This window comes from Mobula birostris, chromosome 25 (genome assembly GCF_030028105.1).
Source record: "Mobula birostris isolate sMobBir1 chromosome 25, sMobBir1.hap1, whole genome shotgun sequence".
Taxonomy (NCBI): Eukaryota; Metazoa; Chordata; class Chondrichthyes; order Myliobatiformes; family Myliobatidae; genus Mobula; species Mobula birostris.
In genome coordinates this window covers 61,318,588-61,344,966 of record NC_092394.1, presented here as the reverse complement: position 1 = coordinate 61,344,966, position 26,379 = coordinate 61,318,588, and the positions used below count along the sequence as shown (strand labels likewise).

The 26,379-nt window shown below is 41.4% G+C and overlaps 1 protein-coding gene across 1 annotated transcript; it reads right to left on the bottom strand.

Moving 5' to 3' along the window:
* Positions 1-788: 788 nt before the first annotated feature.
* Positions 789-19,031, bottom strand: drg1 (developmentally regulated GTP binding protein 1). Its single transcript, XM_072243183.1, has 9 exons — positions 18,847-19,031; positions 15,826-15,949; positions 12,859-13,034; positions 11,534-11,603; positions 11,218-11,387; positions 9,834-9,964; positions 1,456-1,623; positions 1,244-1,366; positions 789-1,136 (listed from the first exon to the last, which is right to left on the bottom strand). The coding sequence occupies exons 1-9, from the start codon at positions 18,883-18,885 to the stop codon at positions 1,037-1,039; spliced, it is 1,101 nt and encodes a 366-aa protein (XP_072099284.1). The 5' UTR covers positions 18,886-19,031; the 3' UTR covers positions 789-1,036.
* Between the last annotated feature and the right edge of the window lie 7,348 nt (positions 19,032-26,379).

Genomic DNA, 26,379 nt, shown 5'->3' with positions numbered 1-26,379 from the left:
CCATCTAGAACTTTACTTAATCTCTCTATTCCCTCCTTTTCTGTTAGCTGGCTTCCTGTTTACACAGCTTGAAGAAACTGTCTTCTTACAATGTCAGGGATTAATCTGCTCTCTTCTACATTCGGTATCCTATGCATGCTTTTCGATACTCCCTGTAATTCCTGGAGTTACAGGCCTTTAAATAGTTCTCAAACAACTGTAATTCTGAACCCAAATATACTATCTAATTACTGCTAGTTAGTAAATCTGATTGTATTTCTTAAGAGATTTTTCCCCCCGGGAATGCTTGAAAGAAATATGTTTTACAAGGACTAACAGTAGCCTATGCTGCAAGGTCTAAGCTAATAATAACAAGAATACTTGTGGAAAGTAAACTCCAGAACATTTGAGCACCCTTTTAAAGGCAACATTAAATATTGCCTGCTACCTTTCCCACACCACCCCTCATGAAGAAATGGCGGATTAACAAGCATTGTTACTATTATACAAGGCCCTTTTTAAAAAAACGTTGTTTTCATACCAGAGATAGCTGTACTTCATTTAAATCAATGTACGGATTTGGATATGACAGTCTAACTAAACCATTAATTGCACAGAAAAGACTAGATATTGAGCTTTGATCCCCCTTATCCTACAAAGAAAATTAGTGACCAAGTAGCCACTTTTCTCGTCAACGAACCTCTAGAGAAGGAAAGCAACAAGAATTTTCAATTCAATTGAATGTCTTTAACCCACATGCCAAAAGAAGCTATAAAAACATAAGTACTTATTTTAATAATGTCAAATCATTAGATGCAATCCCGTCATCCGAATAGTCTTTTATTGGCTGAATTATACACATGTTTAAAGTCAAGAACCTTTTGTTTCTACATATGCAACTATTTTGAATGAAACACTTTGGCTGCAGATTGAATAAAGGGAAGTACCAGACCCGATCACAACCAGAAGTGTTTCATGCACCATATGACAAAACACTGTTACCACCAGGGAGTTGATTTAAGAAATGAACTTTGAAGAATAGAAATAATGTCCCAATTTACTTCTTGACTATCTGAATTACATCCTCATCTTCCAGCACATGGTCCTTGCCAACCTTCTGTGGATTATATTTCACAGACGAACCCCACACCAGAGCACTGGAACAGAAGACAAATAGCACTTCTTTCATCATGCAATCCTAAACTTGTGTGTCACATTCTTTATCAAACACTTTGGCTATGATAATTAAGGGAGGATTACTTACTATTTGAATTCCTTAATTAGGTTTTTATGAATTTTCATGCAGAAATCCTCAACTGTAGTTCTTCGATGTGGTAACACAACTGGGGAAGTGTAATCAGGTAACTGTCCCTTGGGTTTGGTGTAACTGCAATAATAAAATTTCAGTCCATTTAATATTTAAGAATCCCAACAAAAACAGCATTGGATTATTATTCCCATTCAAATGGTACCTACATCCGAACAAGGTGCAAGTAATCCCATATTTTTTCCAAGAGATCATCGAAGTTCCAACGGTGATGTGCAGAAATTGGTACACAGTGTGGTATTTTATAAATTATATCCAGCTCCTCCAAAGAGATCTGGTCTATTTTGTTTAGAACATATATGCATGGGATGTACACCCTGCAGTGGAGAAAATAGGACATCGAGTCTACAGATAAAGTTTCAACACTATCGCCACATGCAATTACTTCAGTTAAAATTGTCTAGGTATTCATTTTTAAATTAGGTACTGGCTCTTAATATTCTAGATGTTCAGATAATAACTTTAGTGTTTGATAATTTACATAGCGCATTAAGTAATCCAAAGGAACTCCACAGATTTCAAATTGTAATATCTTACATAACTAAACATATTGAACATTGAAGTAACAGGAGTAGTCAATGGTAATAATGCATTAAATGTATATTATCTCTAGATTTTCAATCACTTAGATCAGTTGTCCCCAACCTCCAGAGGCGATTGCCGATTGCGTAGAGCAAGTGAAATCAGCAATCACCTCTGATCTGGGCCAACATTTACGTGCCAAGTGGCACCTAATTAAATAGCTTGTTTTTTTCAGCTTTTTTCTTAAAGATGTGCTGGATGCGTCCCGGCTGCCACTGCACGCTTCGCGGCCTGGTATCGGTCTGCGGCCTGGAGGGTGGGGGCCACTGACTTAGATAATGAATCACAGAGATTGCAAAGAGCAGAATGGATTAAGAACAAAATGCACAGAGTGAAAGTAAAAGGTTGATGTTTGCAGTGGTACAACAATCTGCCAGAGGAACTCAGCACATCAAGTAGCACATGTGGGCAGAAAGAGACTGTCAACACTTCAGTCAAAGCTCTGCATCATTTACCTCTTTCTGCAATATAGATCTCTCAGTCTTTATGCACCTTCGTCCCTCACCAGGAAGGTCTTAAAGCCCTGCTTCATTCTAAACAAAGCTCAATCCTGGTTCAGTCTGAACAATCAACAATTCTTACCCCTTCCCCAACCACCAGCCTCCTGTCCATATGCTGTTCAGCCCACTGTATTCCCCCAGCAGATGCCTGGTTGCTTCAGATTCTCTCATCCATATTTGCAATGGTAGTTGTGTTCCACAGCTCATATTAACAATCTAAACTCGAGAACACCATGTCTAAATTGCAGATAACATCAAATTAGTGACTTGTAAATTCACTCAATTATACTGGCACATTAAAGAATATTAATAAACTAACCAATTGAGGTTGTACATTTTGGTAGTAAGAAGAGGGATACAGATTATTTATATGTAGATGCGAGTCCATGTGGGATATAAGAACAAAATGCTCTCAGATTGCAAGTATACCACTAATTAAAATATCAACTCAAGCTGATTTTGAATTGATGGTGTTGCTCTACTGAAGAAGATAATCTTATGTTACAGGAGGATAAAATGGACAAACTAAGACAGATGGAATTTAATCCTGATAAGTGAGGTAACACTTTGGGGAAGAATAATATGGATAGGACATATACAATGAATAATAATGCTTCAGTGAATACAAGACAAAAATCCACGAAGGCACCATGGTAACACAGCAGTTAAGAGTTGGAAAGTGTATGCTCATTCACTTTGGTGGAAGAAGTAAATGGACACACTATTATTTAGATGGAGAGAGAATTCAAAATGCAGAGATGCAAAGGGACTTGGGAGTCCTTGTGCAGGATACCTTAAAGAAGGGGCCATGAGAAGGCCTTGGTGGACAGGATTAAGGAAAACCCCAAGGCGTTCTATGTAAAGAGCAAGAGGATAATACGTGAGAGAATAGGACCAATCAAGTGTGACAGTGGAAAAGTGTGTATGGAACCAGAGGAGATAGCAGACATACTTAATGAGTACTTTGCTTCAGTATTCACTACAGAAAAGGATCTTGGCGTTTGTAGGGATGACTTGCAGCGGACTGAAAAGCTTCAGCATGTAGATATTAAGAAAGAGGAAGTGCAGGAGCTTTGGGAAAGCGTCAGGTTGGATAAGTCACCAGGACCAGACGAGATGTTCCCCAGGCTACTGTGGGAGGCAAGGGAGGAGACTGCTGAGCCTCTGACGATGATCTTTGCATCATCAATGGGGATGGGAGAGGTTCTGGAGGATTGGAGGGTTGCGGATGTTGTTCCTTTATTCAAGGGAATAGAGATAGCCCAGGAAATTATAGACCAGTGAATCTTACTTCAGTGGTTGGTAAGTTGATGGAGAAGGTCCTGAGAGGCAGGATTTATGAACATTTGGAGAGGCATGATATGATTAGGAATAGTCAGCATGGTTTTGTCAAAGGCAGGTCGTGCCTTACGAGCCTGGTTGAATTTTTTGAAGATGTGACTAAACAGATTGATGATGATAGAGCAGTAGATGTAGTGTACATGGATTTCAGCAAGGCATTTGACAAGGTACCCCATGCAAGACTTATTGAGAAAGTAAAGAGGCATGGGATCCAAGGGGAAATTACTTTGTGGATCCAGAACTGGCTTGCCCACAGAAGGCAGAGTGGCTGTAGATGGGTCATATTCTGCATGAAGGTCGGTCACCAGTGGTGTGCCTCAGGGATCTGTTCTGGGACCCCTACTCTTCATGATTTTTTATAAGTGACCTGGATGAAGAACTGGAGGAATGGGTTAATAAATTTGGTGATGACACAAAGGTTAGCTGTGTTGTGGATAGTGTGGAAGGCTGTCAGAGGTTACAGCAGGACATTGATACGATGCAAAAACAGGCTGAGAAGTGGCAGATGGAGTTCAACCCAGATAAGTGTGAGGTGGTTCATTTTGGTAGGTCAAATTTGATGACAGAATACAGTACTAACAGTAAGACTCTTGGCAGTGTGGAGGATCAGAGGGATCTCAAGGTCCGAGTCCATAGGACACTCGAGGCTGCTGTGCAGGTTGACTCTGTGGTTATGAAAGCATACGGTTCATTGGCCTTCATCAATTGTGGGATTGAGTTTAGGAGCTGAGAGGTAATGTTGCTGCTATATAGGACCCTGGTCAGACCCCACTTTGAGTACTGTACTCAGTTCTGGTTGCCTCGCTATAGGAAGAATGTGGAAACTATAGAAAGAGTGCAGAGGAGATCTACAAGGATGTTGCCTGGATTGGGGAGCATGCATTATGAGAATAGGTTGAGTGAACTCGGCCTTTTTTCCTTGGAGCGACAGAGGATGAGAGGTGACCTGATAGAGGTGTATAAGATGATGAGAGGCATTGATCATGTGGATAGTCAGAGGCTTTTTCCCAGGGCTGAAATGGCTAGCACGAGAGGGCACAGTTTTAAGGTGCTTGGAAGTAGGTACAGAGGAGATATCAGGTGTAAGTGTTTTTTTTTACAAACACAGAGAGTGGTGAGTGTGTGGTATGGGCTGCCGGCGACAGCGGTGGAGGCAGATACGATAGGGTCTTTTAAGAGACTCCTGGACAGGTATATGGAGCTCAGGAAAATAGAGGGCTATGGGTAATCCTAGGTAATTTCTCAGCTAAGGACATGTCTGGCACAGCTTCGTGGGCTGAAGGGCCTGTATTGTGCTGTAGGTTTTCTATGTTTCTAAAGGTTAACCTCCAGGTTGAGTCGGTGGTGAAGAAGGTGAATGCAATGTTGGCATTCATTTCCAGAGGTATAAAATATAAGAGCAGGGATGTGATGTTGAGGCTCTATAAGGCACCTGTGAGACCACACTTGGAGTATTGTATGCAGTTTTGGGCTCCTGATTTTATTTATTTCCCATTGTAGGGGAGTCTAGGACAAGAGGGCACGACTTCATGATTGAAGGATGTCCATTTAGAACAGAGATGCAGAGAAATTACTTTAGTCGGAGGGTGGTAAATCTGTGGAATTTGTTGCCACAAGTGGCTGTGGAGGCCAAGTCATTGGGTGCATTTAAGGCAGAGATCAATAGGTTCTTGATTAGCCAGGGCATCAAAGGGTATGGGGAGAAGGCAGGGGAATGGGGTTGACTGGAAGAATTAGATCTGCCCATGATTGAATGGTGGAGCATCTCAATGGGCCAAATGGCCTACTTCTGCTCCTATATCTTATGGTCTTATGATACTATTATAGCTTGGGGCACTGAAGTTCAGCGCTTATTCCAACGTCATTTTTATGGAGTCTGTACCTACTCCCTGTGGAATGTGTGGGTTTTCTCTGGGTGCTCCAGTTTCCTACTGCAGTCCAAAGGGAGGGATGGATAGATAAATAGATAAGGTGGCAGCACACAAGGTATAACATAAACTGGGATACATAATATAAAGGCAGGGAGACTAAGTACAGTTTTAAAACATTGCTTCAGTGACTGTTTCAGTGTGTATAATCCTGGTCACCACACTAAGGTAGGATGTAATTGCACTGGACAGGGTTTAGAGGAGAATTCACCAGGTTGTTGGCAAGGATGCAGCATTTCACTTATAAGGAAATATTGGATAAAATGAGTTTGGTTTCCTTGGAGCAGAAGAGGTTAATGGGAATCTGACTGGTTTCCAAAAATTATGAGACTCAAAGAGGATTGTGAGAAACTTTTCACATAACAGGTGTGAGAATCCAGATTAGGGCAAGGGGGAAGAGGTTTAAAGGTTAAGCTTTTCACCTTGATGAAATCAGGGACATACTACATGAGATAGGAATCTCATGACATTTTTAAGTACTAAGTGCTTGGAAATAGAATTAATGTAGACGGATGCCTGCAATTGTCATGGTGAACTGAAGGTCTTTCTGCGCTTATGAGTCTATGGCATGAGCATTTTATTTTGGAAGCTTTTCTAAATCTGAAATGAAGATGATTTAGACCACACCTAGCGAAATGCACACAAGTCTGCTTGGCATTATTATAGAAAAGAGGCACTGCAGAGAAGATGCTCACATGTATAAAATATCTAAGTGAGCACTTAAAATGCAAGGCACCAAAACTATTAACACCAAGGGCCAATACATCATATTAGCATAGATGGGTGCTTGATCGTCAACGTGGATATGGTGGCAGAAGGACCGATTTCAGTGTCATATAATTCTTATGATTTACAAATAAGACTCCTAATGTATGTAATCTCACATTTCTGACAAGGATAAATAAAAGTCAAGATTTTCTAGAACAGGCCCAACTCGTTCTTGTCAATTTTTGAGTTAATTGGCAATTGGCCTTTATCCCTTGGAATCATTCTGATCCACATACCTGTTCAAATGTCCTTTAAACATTGGAATTGTACCTGTCTACAGATTCCTCTAGCAGGTCAGTCCATTTACCCATCATCCTCTGTGTGAAAATGTTGCTCCTCAGGTCCTTTTTAAATTTCTCTCCCCTCCCACCTTAAATCTATGTCCTCTAGTTTTAGACACCCCTACCCTGGGATTAAGACAGTGACTATTCACCTTACCTATACCCTTCATGATTATATGCAAGGTCATCCCTCAGCCTTCCACGTGCTCTAGCCCTGGTCTCTCCACTCCCTCCTTGTGATTTTTTTCTGCAGCCTTTCCAGCTTAATGACATCCTTCCTTTTAGATGGGTGACCAGAACTTTGTATAATGCTCCAAGCAACAGTTGCAACATGACATCCCAACTCCTGTACTGAAAGCCATGATTAATGAAGGTGGCTTAGCAATGACTTTGCTGGCTATATGAAGTCTGCATGTTCTCCTGTTGACCACATAGGTTTCTCCTCATACCTCTCACCTTAAGTTTATGTCACCTAGTTTTAGTATTCTAGGAGAAAGACTTTGACCATTTTACAGCCCTCTTGCTCCTTTGATTTCGATGTGAATCAAAGGCATGCTGGTTGGCTGCTAGATTAACAGACCAATGTAAATAGAACATAGAACAGTACAGCACAGTACAGGCCCTTCGGCCCACAATGTTGTACCGACCCTTAAACCCTGCCTCCCATATAACACCCCACCTTAAATTCCTCCATATACCTGTCCAGTAGTCTCTTAAATTTCACTAGTGTATCTGCCTCCACCACTGACTCAGGCAGTGCATTCCACACACCAACCACTCTCTGAGTAAAAAACCTTCCTCTAATATCCCCCTTGAACTTCCCACCCCTTACCTTAAAGCCATGTCCTCTTGTACTGAGCAGTGGTGCCCCAAGTAAAGGTCATTATACTACCCCAAATTGTGGACACAGTATTAGAGGAACAGAATCAGAATCAGGTTTATTTTCATCGGCATGTGTTGTGAAATTTGTTAACTTAGCAGCAGTTCAATGCCATACATAGTATAGAAGAGAAAAAAAATAAGTAAATCAATTACAGTATACCTATACCGAATAGATTAAAAATCACGCAAAAAACAGATTTTTAATTTCCATTTAGGAATCTGATGGCAGAGGGGAAGAAGCTGTTCCTGAATTGCTAAGTGTGTGCCTTCAGGCTTTTGTACCTCCTACCTGATGGTAATAGTGAGAAAAGGGCATGCCCTGGGTGCTGGAGGGCCTTAATAATGGTTGCTGACTTTCTGAAATACTGCTCCTTGAAGATGTCCTGGGTACCTTGTAGGCTAGCGCTCAAGATGGAGCTGACTAAATTTACAACCCTCAGTAGCTTCTTTCGGTCCTGTGCAGTAGCCACCACCTCCCCCTCCATACCAGACAGTGATGCAACCTGTCAGAATGCTCTCCACGGTACATCTATAGAAGTTTTTGAGTGGATTTGTTGACATACCAAATCTCTTCAAACTCCAAATGAAATATAGACACTGTCTTGCCTTCTTTATAACTGCACCAATATGTTGGGACCAGGTTAGGTCCTCAGATTTTGACACCCAGGAACTTGAAAATGCTGAGTTTCTCCACTTCTGATCCCTCTATGAGAATTAGTATACGTTCCTTCGCCTTACCCTCCCTGAAGTCCACAATCAGTAAAGTGAAGGCATTAGTGACAGTCCAGAAAGGAATTATGAAAATGGATCCTGAGTGAGGCACTACAGTTGAACAGACAGACTGGAGAAGTTGTCACTGTTTTCCTTTAGAGACAGCCGAGGGTAGATTTGTTAGGATACAATGATGAAAGGGTCTGGACCTGTTTCAATCAGTTTCCAGTGAGATCTTTTACACTATACCTCACACTGTTCATGATGATCAAATTAGTTCACCTTTGTGCAATTTTAATCCAATTTCAACATTTTTTTAATTAATTCTTATCACTCAACACGGATTTTAGATCAATACCTCCCTTATTCTTCCTCCTGAATGCTTTACAGCTTCTAACAGCTTAGGCAAATGAGCCATTGACAAAGGTCTGTCAGTTATGGTATGTGAAATAGATCACAATGCATTCTGAATTACAAAGCACCATGAAATCAGTGCTTTGCTGGGTTAGCAACCCAAATACATAAAAAACACAGAACATGAGCAGGCCCAGCCCCTCAAACCTACTCCCCATTCCATAATGCTCATCACTTATCTGCCCTAGGCCTCCACTCCTATGCAAGTTCTCCATTGCCATCACTTCAGAAGTGTTCTAAAAAAAATGCATCCACCTACTATTTAAACATCTCTAGTGATCTCACCTCCACAACCCTCTGGTTAGAGAATTCCACAGCTTCACCACCCTCTCCAATTCAATTTTATTGGAATTAAGGGTTATGAGGAAAAAGCAAGTAGGTGGAGATGAGTCCATGGCCAGATCAGCCACAATCTTATTGAATGGCGGAGCAGGCTTGACAGGCCAGATGGCCTACTCCTGCTCCTATTTCTTATCTTCTTACTTTATATGATTGCCCTCTTTTCTTTTAAATTGTCCCTCATTCGATTTCCTCCCCCTAGTGAGGAACATCTCAACATCTACACACTCTTGTCCCCTCAAGATCTCTTTTATGTTTCAACAAGATCATCCCTCATGCTTATAAACTCCAAAGAGTATTTAATCTAACTCTCTCATTTCAGGAGTTAGCCTAGTGAATCTCTTCTGGGCAGCTTCCATCTCTAGCATATCCTTTTTCAAATGAGGACCAAAAATGTACACGTTTCTGATAAGGGTCCTCTGCATAGTGTTAACTCTGTTTCTCTTTCCATATATCCAGTCTTGACCTGTACAATGTTTCCAACAATTTTTGCCTTTATTTCAGATGTCCAGTATCTGCAAGTCTTTGATTTCCATCCACATACACTGCACTCCAGATGTAGATCTTCTATTTTTAATCTTTAGTCAGAGGTTCCCAACCTGGGAACCATGGATCCCTTGCTTAATGGTATTGATTCATGGCATAAAAAAAGATTGGGAATCCCTGCTCAAGGTCAATACATCATAGACAACAGCACCAAGATCCCTCATTTGAATTCCCTCTCTATTTAAATAATCGTCTGTCTTTCAGTTCAAGAACTCCTGACGCAGATGTCACTTACCGGTTACCCTCCACCACATCAATCAGGTCATCTGCTGTTGCGTCGCTGCGCAATGTGACATCAGCATTGTGGATTTTATACTCGGCCAGGATACTTTTCACAGTTTCCATGTCCAGCTCGGACTGCACACACTACACAAAGGAAAACATGTAACTAAACACATCCCAGGATGCTGTATTTCCAGTTTTGCCAAGTAATAAAAGATGGCTGTCAGAAGATGAAACATCACAGCAGTTAATTCTTCAGCTCATCTGCAGTTACATGTTTGTGCTAACTCAATCTTTTGCTGGAAGAGTTCTTAATGGCATTGCCACTTTAGCCTTTTTTGTGACTCAGTGACTTATCAGGGCATTTGATCACAGACAGAGCCTGGAGATCATCCTGTAAGTAACTATTGTATAATGTTTCTTGGCATAAGGAACATAAAGGTTTGGCATAAAAATAGAACTGGTTGAACCTGCAAGCTTAAGTGCTGTGGTAAGTGCTAAGTTCACCATAAACACTTGATGCAGATGCGGATGATTTAGAATTAGGGATTCCAAATAGGAGCACTAGTCAGAGGTTAAATCTTGTGTATAATTATATACACATCCATAGATTTCCTAGCCGATCTGCTACATTTTTGTTTAATTCTTGAGAAAGAGAAGTCAATTATTAGCTCCCAACACAGCAGAGCAGAAAAATGATGACAAGAAAGGCACCAACAAGAGTTGTAAAGCAGTAATTAAAATACTCCAGGAGGAGGAAAAATATGTTACACCTACCTCTTTATCATGTGGACCGCCAACAGTAACATTGCAGTGGCCTTCAATCAGGCTGAAGAAACCTTATTGTTTTTGTAATGGGGTGGGGAAGGAGTATTTGTGTACAAACCACTTTGAGCATGGAGTGGATGGTGGGGAAATGCAGAAGGCAGGTTTTTCCATACCAGGGTTGGTGGGTTTATTAAACGATGCCAGAGTGAGTGATCAAGGCAGATACAATAACAGCAATTAAAAGACTTTTAGACAGGTTCATGTATGGGAATGACTTGAAATGATATGGGCCAAATGCAGGAAAACAGGACCAGCTCAGCAAAGCACCTCAACTGATATGACCAGTTGGGCCAAAAGGGTTATTTCTGTGCTGAATAACTCAATGATTCTAAATGAACTTTCCAAGTCTTCGTTTGCTAATATTACACTATGAGATTTAAAGACCACCATATTCACGGATAATACAACAGTGTAACCCATCACAACCATAACAAACACCAAACCACTGTTTCAATCAATTTCCACTGAGGTCTTTTCCATCCCACACCCTCCATGCAGATCAAATTGGTTCACAACTTTGTGGAATTTTGATCCTGTTTCAAACTTCATAATCAATTATTATCACCCACCGTGGAGGTCAGATTAATGCCTCCCTTGTCCTTCTTCCTGAACCCGATGTTGGGAGGCTGCTTGTTAAGACGGATTCCAAATCCTTCCACCTCATTCTCAATTATTTTCTTGTGTACCAAAGGCTTCAGCACATCGAGTACGATCAAGATTAAGTTGCAGGTTCGAGCCACTGAAAGAAAAAAATATTACTGGTTACATTGTGCCTTCTTATGCACACCAGGTATGCTGGAATAATAAAGAAATACTCAGACCAATTTTTTTTGCTCTTAAGACAGACTTGATCTTTAATCATATGTCAAAACTTCTAAAGCTTACCAGCAATAACTTGTCGCCCACGGCCTTTGCCATCTTTGGCTCCTTCAATGATACCCGGAAGGTCAAGCAGCTGAGCAGAAAGACAAGCACATTTAAAGTGGTAAGTGTCCAAAGTGTTAGACAAGCTACAAGCCCATGGTATTACAGGAAAGATTCAAGCATGAATAAAGCAGTGTCTGACTGGCAGGAGGCAAAGACTGGAAATAAATGAAGCTTTATTTTTTGAAAAGAGAGAGCGAGAGAGAGAGATAGATATGGATGAAGACTGCTCACAGGTTGTTTATACTTCCTTCAAGGACATTTGCCTGCTTGCATTTCTTACAGAGAGAGAGGAAGGACGAGTTATTTAAATGACAGCTGGTATCCAGTATGGTGAGATAAATAGGAGGTCAGATGATATAGACCTCAGACACATGTTTTGGACACTGAATGAGCTTTGTTGTGTCTGCAGAAAAAGTGCGTTTTTGGAGGATCGATCAGGCAGATCGATCAGTGGCTCTTGCAGTGAAAGGAAAAGGCACTGACTGGTGGGGAGTTGTCCACGTGTCCACCCTTGCCTAGGTGATAGCTCCACCACAGAAAACCCGTCCCCTTTGTTCAAGTCACAGTCGGTGACTTTTAAAGGATTTCGGAGGACAATGAGAAGATCGACGGCGTCAGCTCACCTGAAGACTCAAATCCTTCTCCATCACTACTCAACTCAATACCACGAACTGAAATGAACTTTACTCATCATCGTAAGATTGTATCTTTTTACCCCTAGACTTGAAGAAACTTGTTTTTCATATATTTTCACACTTACAGATATACTTACTTATATATAATTATCGCTAACCTGTTTGATTTATCTACATTTATAATACTGTATTGCATAGTTACTAATAAATATTATTAGTTAATAGCAATACTGGACTCCAAAGTGTTTTATATTTCTGCTGGTTATTTATTCCCGTCATGGGGTACGTGACAACAAAATCAGATAAAGTGTCTTCAAGTTCTGTCCCAACATCATCTACCATCTCTGGTTTTCAAGCAGATGCTTGTGTTCCATACAACTTCCAAATGGTTTTACAAAATACAGTTTATACAGCATGTTTATAGTGTTCTCCCTCATGTTACTGCTTCCATCACACAGTTAAAATGTAATGTGTTATCATGGCTAAATACTTTCTGTTGACTGTAGTAAACTGAAGCTCCTTAAACACACCAGAGGGGAAAATGAACCGACATTTACAATTCTAAGCTCACATATTGTTAGTGAGCTCAGAAATATAACCAAATATTGCATAACTTAACTCTGCCTACAATTACAAACCACATCGTACCTGTATCTTAGCTCCTTTATAGCGAATCACTCCTGGTACAGTGGTCAAAGTAGTAAACTCATAGGCTGCCACTTCCGAGTACACTCCAGCCAGATTACTTAGTAATGTAGATTTCCCAACAGAAGGGAAACCCACAAACCCAATCCGGGCATCCCCAGTCTTTGCCACATCAAACCCTAGCATCAACAACAAAAAGAGAAAGAGAGATCAATAAAAACATATTAGCATAACAATTCATCAAAATTATACAAGAACATCTTTTAATTTGTGCCACAAAAAAGCACCAGGCAATAGCCATCACCAACAAGTCTGATTAACTATCTTTAACATTTAATGGAATTACCATTGACAAGTTCCCTACCATCAATACCTCGGGGGTAAAAAAAAACCCAAAAAATTAACCCGCTTTGCATGTTTTGTAGCTATAAATGAGAGTCAGAGACTAGCTATCTTGCATCAAGTTACTTACCTACTAACAACAAAGTCATTCTCCAGCTACAAGACACAGGTCAGGAGCATGATGAAATATGCATTCACTTGATGAATGCAGCATTATCAATCCTCAAGAAACTCGACACTACACAGGGCAAAGCAACTAACTTATTGGCATCCAATCCATCCTAAAAATTAATTCCTCCACCACTTGTATACAATGGCTATATCCTGTAGTTAACTTGACTAAACTACTCAACTACTCCTCCAAACCCACAACCTATACCACCAAAAAGGGCAAGGACATCAAAGAAATACCAACAACTCCGGAGTGCCCTTCAAGTCAGTGTCCTGACTTGGAAATGTATCGCCAATCCTTCATCAACACTGGCTCTAAATCCCAGAACTCCTAACTGAACTAAGAGTATCTTCACCAAAAGGACTGCAGTGATGAACCACTAATTTCTTAATAACAATTAGGCAATAAGTAAATACTGGCCTTATCAGTGATGCTCAGACCCTGAGAAATGAGTAGTTAAACGAAACCATAATGTATACAAATCCAACATCTTGTATACCATAAAGCCTTGCGGAGCACCTTTCTGCCGTACCCTCCCCAGTTCATTCCAATGACATTACGTTTCTATTACAGGTACCTGCATCAATTTCATAATCACCTCATGGTTTTAGAAATTGTCACTTATCAAATCATTTCCAGCTCTCTATAGCCAGTGGTTCAATGAAGTACCAACATGACAGCTACTCTCAGGTTACGTTCAGGACCTCTGTTATCTCAACACTTGTTATAGTTATTTGCTCTGCGATCAAACTCGCCAACATAAGCCAATCCCATTTGCCTACGTTACGACCATATTTCCCATTCACATACCTGTCCAAACACACGAAGGTGGCTCATTCCATAAAAGCTTCAGTGTGAATAAGTTGTCCTTCAGGTCCCTTTAAATCTTTCCCCTCTCACTTTAAACCTACGCCCTCAAATTTTTGATTCCTTTATCCTGGGAAAAATATGCATTCACCCTATCTGTGCCCCTCACTATTTTATCCATTTCTGCAAGATAATCTTCCAGTCTCACTCCAAGAAATAAAGTCCTACCTGCCCCACCTCTTCCTATAAATTAGGTCCTTGAGTCCTGGCTGCATCCTTTCAAATAATCATTCACTTGTTCCTGCTTAACAATGTCCCTCCTATGACAGAGAACTAAAACTGTACACGATACTTCAGATATGGCCTCACCAATGTCTTAAACAATTGCAATACAACATTCCAATTCTTTAATTCAACACCCTGACTGAAAGCCAGCATGCCAAATGCCTTCTTCAACACTCCGTCTCCTTGTAATGTCACACCGTTGAGCTATCTGCTCTTACACCGTCTTATGAGCAGCAATTTCATTCACTTGAATGGGGATTTACAACCCTACCAAATAGGTTCTTCCCTACTTTCCAAGATATTTTCTTTGAATGTTCAAAGATTTGTGTGTTAAATTATTTCAGTGTTAATGGACATAATTTTTTTTAGAGCAATTCAAACAAATTATTTAAAGCAATTTTAATATGAGACATTTAAAAACTGTTGCAAAGCCTCCATAGTTTTTGACAGACAGCATGGGTCATCAGATTTTATTCCCCTTCAAAGGGTGTTCTGCAAAACCTCAGCAATATACCTAGTTCCACAGAAGCCTCATCACACCTTGTCAGGGGGTTGAAGGACAAGAGCATTCAGACCTCTGCATTCAGGCAGATTTCAGGGACTGCAGATAGAGAAATCGAGAAGACAGGAAGTTTGGGACTGCAGCTTGATCCAAGCTACTAATTTCCCCAAAGAGACAGAAAGAGTCAGCCTCCATTATGGAGATACAAGACTCCTGCAGATGCTGTAATCTGGAGCAAAGAAAAATCTGCCAGAAGAACTCAATGGGTTACACAGTGTCTGTGGAGACAAAAGGATGGTTGATGCTTCAGGTCAAGTTCCAATGCAGGGTCTCAGCCAAACTATCAGCCTTTTCTTTGCCTCTACAGATCCTGCTTAAAGTACTAAGTTCTTCCAGCAGTTTACTTTCTGATCAACCTCCTTTACCACCACCCTTGCTGAGCTTCACTCGCTCTCTTAAGATTCCCAGCCTTGCTCAGGATAGTATATAGTGACATATACATACTTTGAATATAAATTTACTTTGAACATTGCTTTGGAATACTTTCATGGTCCTATTCCTCTTCTTTCAATCATTAAACTCTGCTGCAAATTCTTTCCCTTATCAACTATACCTACTCTTTCAAAGTCCTTCCCAACAACATTCTCACCAATTACATTACCCCACTCATTTTATGACTCATGAAAATGCATTGTTCTGCTACAAGAAACAAGTTACAGTGGGATACTCTAAACAATACACAATGGCTCTGAGAATTTTAAACGTAATATCTTGTTAAAAATCAACATCTGAACATCCTAAATTTGAACAAATAATAATGCATTAATTCACTTTCTCAGAAATTCTAAGACAAATCCAGTACCTTCACCAGGTCCTCCTCCACCCCCTCCTTTGGGAGCGATGAGCTCTCGACGTAGTTTGGCCAGACGGGCTTTCAGCAGCCCCAAGTGGTGAGCTGTTGCTTTGTTTTTCTGTGTCCTGGCCATCTAATCCAAAACAAACAAGGGAGAGATTTATTGAACTACTACATCATATCATTCAGTTATTGTTACCAATAAATGGTGAATATGTACATGATGGTAGTTTTACAATCACTACTAACTCAGATACTACTTTGATAATTGATAATCCAATTAGAAAAAAATCACCAATTTATCTAAAGGAGTTAATTATTTATGGGGGAGGTAACTTCTGTTGTTCTGTAGGATTTAAAATCTTCAAATTCAATCTTCAAGACTGTAATGCTTAATTGAAACAAGTGTGACATTTTATTCTCCAAGTCAATCCCTCTTACTGAAAACAAATACCTTAAATAAGGGCTTGTTGATTCTATAGTCTGTTACAAGTGATAATCTACTCACCATACCCCTGGAATTCAACTCTTTTGTCCTTATTTCATTAAATTAGTACAGAGGTTTAAAGCAAAACCCAAACCAAACACTTAACTTATGAGCAAGTTCAGTGTTGCTTGATCAACAGTGTTGACAACATTTTCCACTTTGAAAGAATAAATTGAAACACCTCATTTAAATAAGATATTAGTGACATTAGCTTTGTCATGCTTTTTGTGGACAGAATATTACTGGAAAATGTTTCACTTGGTCGAACAAATGTCATTGCAGTTGCGCTAGAATATAAACACATGAGAAACTGCAGATGCTGGAAGTTCAATCCTGATGAAGGGTCTCGGCCTGAAATGTCAACTGTCTATTCAGTTCCATAGATGCTGCTTGACATGCTGAGTTCCTCCGGCATTTTGTGTGTGCTGTGCTAGAATATATTGGCTTGGAGCACAGCTAACCAGAGGAGCCCAGGAGCTAGAATGTTGTTAGAGACTGCTGTCTTAGCCAAGTTCAGTGCTTTCAACCTTTCCCCAATTTCATGAACAGCATTTTCTACCAAAGCAACAACTTCAGGGAATTGTGTACTGTTCACTTGGTACTTCTGAATTAAGGTGGTTGCAAATCAGTCACAACTGAATCTGACAATTCAAAATCACTAATCCATTCAATTAATGGAATTGTTTTACTATCTCTAATTCCACTGCTCAACCAGTATGTAGATCAGTGTTTTGGTATGCCGAGTATCATTTTCTACAATTCCTTTGAATATGTCCTATCAGATTGTTATGTGGAATACAACACTGTTGCATTTAGACCATAAGACACAGGAGCAGAATTAGGGCATTTGGCCCATTGAGCCTGTTCCACCGTTCCATCATGGCCCATACATTATCCTTCTCAATCCCATTCTCTTGTCTTCTCTCCATAACCTTTGACACCCTTACTAATCAAAAATCTATCAACCTTCACTTTAAATACACCCAATGGCTTGGCCTCCACAGCCACCTCTTGCAATGAATTCCATGGATTCACCACCCTCTGGCTAAAGAAATCCTGCTTCATAAAAGGACATCCCTCTATTCTGAGGCTGTCCCTTTTCCCCCACTAGAGGAAATATCCTCTCCACATCCATTCTATTTTTTTCAATATTTGACAAGTTTCAACGAGATTTCCCCCTCATTCTTCTAAACTCCAGAGTACAGGCCCAAAGCCAAAGCCATCAAACACTCTTCATACACTCCTCTTTGATGGAATACGAAGTCTCATATGTGGCCAGCTTTGAACTGCTGGGTTTGTTCGGAATTCCTCCCAATTAGTCCAGTGAAAATGCCATACAGCAGAGATTGTCCTCAGTGAAATCAAAACTTTATCTCTACACTCCTAATCAGTAACCAACATATCACTGTGACAGGTCGACCAGTAAGGGGATGAAGTACATCCCTCATACTGCTCTCCCTCAGAACCAATCAGGCAGGCATGCCTTTATAAAATCAGAAGCTGCTTCAGGTAATGATTTTTGGGATTTTACTCCACACCACCTGCCCTAATAACACAGAGTAAATCTCAGCTGCTACTCTCAGTAATTCTTGCACATGACTTAACACTACATCAAGTGAGGGAGAGGAGAATACTTACTCACTAACTATTAAAAACCTAAAGGACTTCCCTCTCCTAACCGTGTATCACCACCTCCTAGGTCTCTCCTAGCGATAGGACAGGTCATACACAGGAATTGCAATGAAAAAGTCTGGGTGAAAGGAAATACTCTTCAATAACAAACAGGTTCTGTTTTTACAGACGTCCATTAGTCAGTGGGGTTTAGAAGTTGAACATTCATTACTCAAGGAAGGCCTGTTTAGTATCTTCAGCTGTTACTTGTTTAGTTAACAGGACAGTTGTCAGTTTTGGAATAACGCCCTAGGTGATGTTCGCAAGTCAGATGGACTCATTCAGCTTTGTTTTGGGTGGCAGGGGATGAATGAGTTCATCGATTTTTGAGATTTTTACTCTAATGAGCAAAGTGACTTGATCGACCATTTCAAGGAGCAGTCAGCAGTGAACCCAACCTGCAATCCTGCAGTCATCCAAATTAGACTGGATAGGATAAAGGACAATAAACTTCATAATGCAAAATGTACATGAAATGTACCACCCAAATAGCGCCCAAAAGGAACAAGTGCAAGGGATTCCCATCAACTCGAAATAACCATTACAACTTGGAAATATGCCACCATTCTAGTTTGAAGAGATTATCAATAAAAAAAAATCAATGGATTATAGACAATATCTCCCAGCAATAAAGTTAGCCTGCACCAAAACACCGGGATCGGTCTCGTGTGTTCATCAGAGCAGCCACAGTTAACTGCCAAAGAAACGCAGTACATCCACGTGAAAGTGAGTGTCCCGAACTGGAGGAGGAGGAAAGTAAAACACCAGCGAGGGACAACGTGAACGCAGCCGACTGGGCCAAGACTCCGGTGGACGGGGCGGTTGTCGGGGTGACTCAGCCCTCTCGGTGACCAGCCCCAGCCTCCCATTACCTCGGCCTCGATTTCCGATATCTTCTGCAGGATGCTCATCCTGGCGTCGCGCCCTCCGCGGTCCTGACTGCCGTCAACCTGCCCTCGAAGTAGCTCAGCAACAGCCCGATGCCCGCCCGCCGGCCGCCGACTACCGCTCAACTAGGCGCGGCGGCGCGGCGGCGCGATCGGCGCATGCGCCTTACCATCACGGTTGCTCAGCAGCACCCCCTACCTGCGGGAAAGGCGCCGAGTTACTCTCACTAGTGACGAGCGGGTAGGAACCCAGTTAAAGTTTGAAAGCGGTATTTATAGTTGAAGGGACTGAAACACTTTGGCAGGAGTGGTCGAGTTTAAGGTCTACGCAGAAAATAAGAGTTCACGATGAAAGAGATAACATGGGCGAAGATGGTTGTTGGGCTGGCTGACAGGAAGAAGAGAGGGGTCTTAAACATAACTTTCTCCGCTTGGCATGATTGTTTAGGCAGTTCTATCGAAGATGCCTTGCTTCCCCTCTGGGCTTGTGCACCGAGGTGACCGGTGAACCAATGGGGAAGCCTTACTCTTCAGATGGGGCAGGAGATGTCTCATGATGTGAACAGTCTGTGAGGTGTTGGAGTCGGCTCATTCTGTCCTCAGTGCAGGGTTTCTTGACCCAAATGATTTTGACCTACTTGATCGTTGTTGAAACTGTACCTATCCAGGCAACTGAAAAATATTCCAACATGATCCTGATCTATGCCTTGTAGATGACAGAATGACACCAATGTCTAGCCTCTGGTCGGCTCCTGAAGATACTCGATTTATATCGAAGTTGCTGGTGAACGCAGCAGGCCAGACAGCATCTCTAGGAAGAGGTACAGTCGACATTTCAGGCTGAGACCCTTCATCAGTCCTGACAAAGGGTCTCGGCCTGAAACGTCGACTGTACCTCTTCCTAGAGATGCTGCCTGGCCTGCTGAGTTCACCAGCAACTTTGATGTGTGTTGCTTGAATTTCCAGCATCTGCAGAATTCCTGTTATTTACTCTATTTATATGTTTGGTTTTGTTGAGTTTCTATTCAGTGCTGATCAATCATAATGTTGATGGTAAGGAGGTTTGCATTGGCAATGTCACTGAATACCAAACATGGATGCTTAGATTCTCTCTTGTTGGAGACAGTTAGATTGTAGCAAAAATGTTACTTGTCCACCAATCTGTTCATGTCTGAATGTTGTCTAGGTCTTGCTGCAGACATGTATTGCTTCCTTTGAAGAGTTTTGAATGGAGTTAAGTATTCTAATTCAAGTTCAGTTTATTGTTGTTCAACTTTATATATGTATACTGCTAAATGAAACAATGTTGCTCTGAACCAAGGTGCATAACACAGTACATACAACTCACATGCATAACACATAAAATAATATTACTACAAATAAATTAACAAATTAACCAGCATTATGCAATCTCACAGAACATCCCTATTTAAGACCAGTTTTTCTAGTAAAATACTGTGTTGATGGCAAAGACTATCTGAAATGATTCTTTTTGACCCATGTGTAAATCAAGGCCATGGTGAAGTTTGGAATTGAATGTACCTGGCAAAGCCCAAACTCTCCACTACATCCTCATAATTAAGAGTAGGCTGGTTGTGTTATAATCAGCTGAACTAAGCTTGCCATTCCTATTTTTGAAGACCAGAAGATATAGGAGCACAATTAGGCCATAAAGTCTGCTCTGCCATTTCATCATAGTTGGTCCATTTTCCCTCTCAGCCCCAATCTCCTGCCTTCTCCCAGTATCCCTTCATGCCCTGACTGATTGGTAAGAATCTATCAACCTCTGCCTTAAACATACATAAAGACTTTACCTCCACAGCCACCTGTGGCAATGAATTCCACAGATTCACCACCTGCTGTCTAAAGAAACACCTCCTTATCTCCATTCTAAATGGATGTCACTCTATTCTGAGGCTGTGTCCTCTGGTCTTAGACACCCCACCATCCTCTCCACATCCATTCTACTGAGGCCTTTCAACATTTGATAGATTTCAAAAGAGATTCCCATCAAAACTCTCTCAACTCTGGGCAGGTCCCGGCAGATTGGAAGACAGCAAATGTCACGCCACTTTTTAAAAAAGGATGTAGGCAAAAGACGGGCAACTATAGGCCAGTGAGCTTAACATCTGTAGTCGAGAAAATGCTTGAAGCTGTCATTAAGGAAGAAATAGTGAAATATTTAGAAAGGAGCGGTACCATTAGACAGATGCAGCATGGATTCAGAAAGGGCAGGTCCTGTTTGACAAACTTACTGGAGCTCTTTGAGGACATAGTGAGTGCAGTGGATGTCGTATACTTGGATTTCCAGAAGGCATTCGATAAGGTGCCGCACAACAGACTTATAAATAAGATATGGATGCATGGAGTCGGAGGAAGTGTATTGGCATGGATAGTGGATTGGTTAACCAATAGAAGGCAGGTAGTTGGTATAAATAGGTGTTTCTCTGGTTGGCAGTCAGTAGTGAGTGGGGTGCCGCAGGGGTCGGTGCTGGCCCCGCAGCTGTTTACCATTTACATTGATGATTTGGAAGAGGGGACTGAGTGTAGCGTAGCAAAATTTGCTGATGACACTAAACTAAGTGGAAAAGCAGATTGTACAGAGGATGTGGAGAGTCTGCAGAGGGATATAGATAGGTTAAGTGAGTGGGCCAAGGTCTGGCAGATGGAACACAACGTTGGTAAATGTGAGATCATCCACTTTGGAAGGAATAATAGAAGAGCAAATTATCATTTAAATGGTGAAAGATTGCAGCATGCTGTTGTGCAGAGGGACTTGGGAGTGCTTGTTCATGAATTGCAAAAGGTTGGCTTGCAGGTACTTTATACTTTATTGTCGCCAAACAATTGGTACTAGAACGTACAATCATCACAGCGATATTTGATTCTGTGCTTCACATTCCCCGGATTACAAATATTAAATATTAAAAATATTAAAAATAGTTAAAATTAGTAAATATTAAAAAATTAAATTATAAATCATAAGTTGAAAATAGAAAAATGGGAAGTAAGGTAGTGCAAAAAAAATGAGATGCAGGTCCGTATATTTGGAGGGTACGGCCCAGATCCGGGTCAGGATCCTTTCAGCAGTCTTATCACAGTTGGAAAGAAGCTGTTCCCAAATCTGGCCGTACGAGTCTACAAGCTCCTGAACCTTCTCCCGGAGGGAAGAGGGACAGAAAGTGTGTTGGCTGGGTGGGTCGTGTCCTTGATTATCCTGGCAGCACTGCTCTAACAGTGTGCGGTGTAAAGTGAGTCCACGGACGGAAGATTGGTTTGTGTGATGTGCTGCGCCGTGTTCATGATCTTCTGCAGCTTCTTCCGGTCTTGGACAGGACAACTTCCATACCAGGTTGTGATGTACCCTAGAAGAATGCTTTCTACGGAGCATCTATAAAAATTAGTGAGGGTTTTAGGGGACAGGTCAAATTTCCTTAGTTTTCTCAGGAAGTAAAGGCACTGGTGGGCCTTCTTGGCAGTGGACTCTGCTTGGTTGGACCAAGTCAGGTCATTTATGATATTGACCCCAAGGAACTTAAAGCTTTTGACCTGTTCAACTTGCGTACCACCAATCTAAATTGGGCTGTGCAGTCCATACTCCTTCTGAAGTCAACAACCAACCCTTCGTACAACAGGTTATTAAGAAGGCAAACGGAATGTTGGCCTTCATTGCTAGAGGGGTTGAATTCAAGAGCAGGGAGGTCATGCTGCAACTATACAGGGTACTGGTGAGGCTGCACCTCTGTGCAGTTCTGGTCTCCATACTTGAGGAAGGATATACTGGCTATGGAGGCAGTGCAGAGGAGGTTGATTCCAGGGATAAAGGAGTTAACCTATGAGGAGAGATTGATTCACCTGGGACTATGCTCTTTGGAGTTCAGAATAATAAGAGGAGATCTCATAGAAATATACAAAATTTTGAAAGGGAAAGATAAGATAGAGGTAGGAAAGTTGTGTCCATTGGTAGGTGAGACTAGAACTAGGGGACATTGCCTCAAGATTCAGGGGAGAAGATTTAGGATGGAGATGAGGAGAAACTGCTTTTCCCAGAGAGTGGTGAATCTGTGGAATTCTCTGCCCAGGGAAGCAGTTGAGGCTTCCTCACTAAGTATACAAACGGTATTTAAGATACAGTTAAATATGTTTTTATATAGTAAGGGAATTAAGGGTTATGGGGAAAAGGCACGTAGATGGAGCTGAGTTTGCGGACAGATCAGCCATGATTTTATTGAATGGCGGGGCAGGCTCGATGGGCCGGATGGCCTACTCCTGCGATTTCTTATGTTCTTATTCTGCTGAATTCCAGTGAGTGCAGGCCCAGAGCCATCAAACACCTCTCGTATGATGAGCTTTCAATCCCGGAATCATTTTCATAAACCTCCTGTGAACCCTCTCCAATGTCAGCACATCCTTTCTTAGATAAGTGAGGCTCACCAGTAACTTATAAAGTCTCAACATTATATCCTTGATTTTATATTCTAGTCCTCTCAAATTGAACGCTAACATCACATTTGCCTCCCTCACCACCAACTCACTAACCTTTTGGAAATTCTGCATGGGGATTTCCAAGTCCCTTTGCACCTCAGAGTTTTGAATTTTCTCTCCATTTAGAAAATAGTCCACACTCTTCTTTCGTCTAAGAAAGCGCATGACCATACACTTCCTGACACTATATTCCATCTGCTAGTTGCTTACCCATTCTCCTAGACTCTCTGCTTCCTCAACACTACATGCCCCTCCACCTAAATTCGTATTGTCCACAGACTTGGCCACAAAGCCATCAATTCTTTCATCCATTTATTTATAATGTAAAAAGAAGTGGTCCCAACACAGACCTCTGTGGAGCACCACTCATCACCAGCAGCCAACCAGAAAAGGCTCCTTTTATTCCCACTTTTTGCCTCCTGCTAATCAGCCAATGCTCTATCAATGCTAGCATCTTTCCTCTTAACTTATTAAGCAGTCTCATGTGTGGCACCTTGTCAAAGGCCTTCTGAAAATCCAAGTCCATAACATCCACTGATTCTTCTTTGTCTATCCTGCTTGCTTTTTTCTTCAAGGAATTCCAAAATATTTGTCAGGCAAGACTTTCCCTTAAGGAAACCATGCTGACTTCGGCATATTTTATCATGCGCCTCCAAGTACCTCAATCACATCCTTAACAATCGACTCCAACATCTTCCCAACCACTGAGGTCAGACTAACTGGTTTCCTTTCTTCTGCCTCTCTCCCTTCTTGAAGAGTGGAGTGACATTTGCAGTTTACCAGTACTCTGGAACCATTCCAAAATCTATTTATTCTTGAAAGATCATTACTAATGCCTCCACAATCTCTTCAGCCACCTCTTTCAGAACCCTGGGCGAAAGACCATCTGGTCGAGGTGACTTGCCTACCTTTAGACCTTTCAGTTTCTTAAGTACCTTCTCCCTAGTAGTGGCAACTTCATTCACTTCTGCCCTGACTCTTTTGGACTTCCAGCATAATGCTAGTGTCTTCCACATTGAGGACTGTTGCAATTTCCTTGTTCTCATTACTACTGCAGAATTATTTTCCCGAAGTCCAATATCTACTCTCACCTCCCTTTTACACTTTATGTATCTGAAGAAACTCTTGGTATTCTCTTTAATATTATTGACTAGCTTACTTTCACATTCCATCCTTTCCTTCTTTATGACATTTTTAGTTGCCTTCTGTTGGTTTTTAAAAGCTTCCCAATCCTTTAACTTCCCACTAATTTTTGCTCTATTATGTGCCCTCTTTTTAGCTTTTATGTTGGCTTTGAATTCTCTTGTCAGTCACAGTCACATCATTCTGCCTTTAGTATAGTTCTTCTGTGGGATTTATCTATCTTGTGCCTTCCAATTTACTCCCAATTTATCTGTCATCCCTGCTAATGTTCCCCTCCAAATAATTTTGGCCAGCTCTTCTCTCAACCCTCTGTAACTCCCAGTAATACTGATACATCAGATTTTAGCTGCTGCTTCTTAAATTGCAGGGTGAATTTTATCATATTATGATCACTCTACCCCTCAGGGTTCCTTTACCTTAAGCACTCTAATCAATTCCAGTTCATTGCACAACTCTCAATCTAGCTGCTCTAAAACACTTTCTCTTTGGCATTCTACAAATATCCCCACTTGAGATCTATCACCAGTCTGATTTTTTTCCAATCTACCTGCATATTGAAATCCCTTATGACTATTGTAACATTGCCCTTTTGATATGCATTTTCTATCTCCCTACGTTTTTGCTACTGTTTGGAGGTCTGTATATAACTCCCATAAAGGGTCTTTTTTACCTTACAGTTTCTTAGCTCTTCTCACAACGATTCTACACCTTCCAATCCTATGCCACCTCTTTCCAATGACATGATTTCATTTTTACCAACACAGCAACCTCATCCCCTCTGCTTACCTGCCTGTCCTTTCAATACAATGATCCTTGGATGTTAAGTTCCCAGCCATAATCTTCTTTCAGCCATGACTTAGTGATGCACACAACATCAAACATGCCAATTTGCACCTTGCTACAAGTTCGTCTACCTTACTCCGTTTGCTGCATACATTCAAATATAACCCCATCAGTCCTGCATTCATCACCTTTTTTTTTGATTTTGACCCCCTTTTATGTTGCAACTCATTCTGTTGACTGCAATTTTTCCCTGTCATCAGCCTCTCCTTTCTAGCAGTCTCACTACATACTGCCTCTGTGTGTAAACCAACTGCCCCATCTTCAGCCCTATCATCCTGGTTCCCATTGACCTGCCAAAGTAGTTTAAACCCTCCCGAACAGCTCTAGCAAACCTAGGATATCGGTCCCTCTTGGATTCAGTCCGTCCAAGAGGCAATATCGAGCCAAGTTGGAAGTCCAGGCTAACCAGAGGGATGCCGGTAGACTATGGCAGGGTCTAAATGAGATCACTGGGTGCAAAGAAAAGGCTGGGAATATCAATAACCGTGGTGCTTCTCTTCCTGACAAACTTAACATATTCTATGCAAGATTCGAACGGAAGAGGAGCGTCCTGCTCCCTCCAGATGAACCAAACCTGGTGGCATCGAGATTCATCGTCACCGAGGAGGACATTAGAAGGGCCTTCCTGAAGATACTGTAAATCCAAGGAAGGTGACAGGTCCAGATGGTGTCCCAGGACGGGTTCTCCGGGCCTGTGCAAGTGAGCTAGCTGGAGTGTTTTAAGAAGGCAACAATAATCCCAGTGCCGAAGAAGAGCAAGGTGGCATGCTTGAATGACTATCGACCTGTGGCTCTGACATCAATTGCTACGAAGTGCTTCGAGTGATTGGTTATGGCACACATCAACCACAGCCTACTGGAGCAACAGGTCAATGGCAGATGTCATCTCTCTGGCCCTACATTCCTCCTTAGAACACCTGGAGAATAAAGATGCATACGTAAGGCTCCTTTTCATTGACTACAGCTCTGCCTTTAATACCATCATGCCAAATAAACTGATTCCTAAGCTCTGGAACCTGGGCCTTAGCACTCAGATCTGCAGCTGGA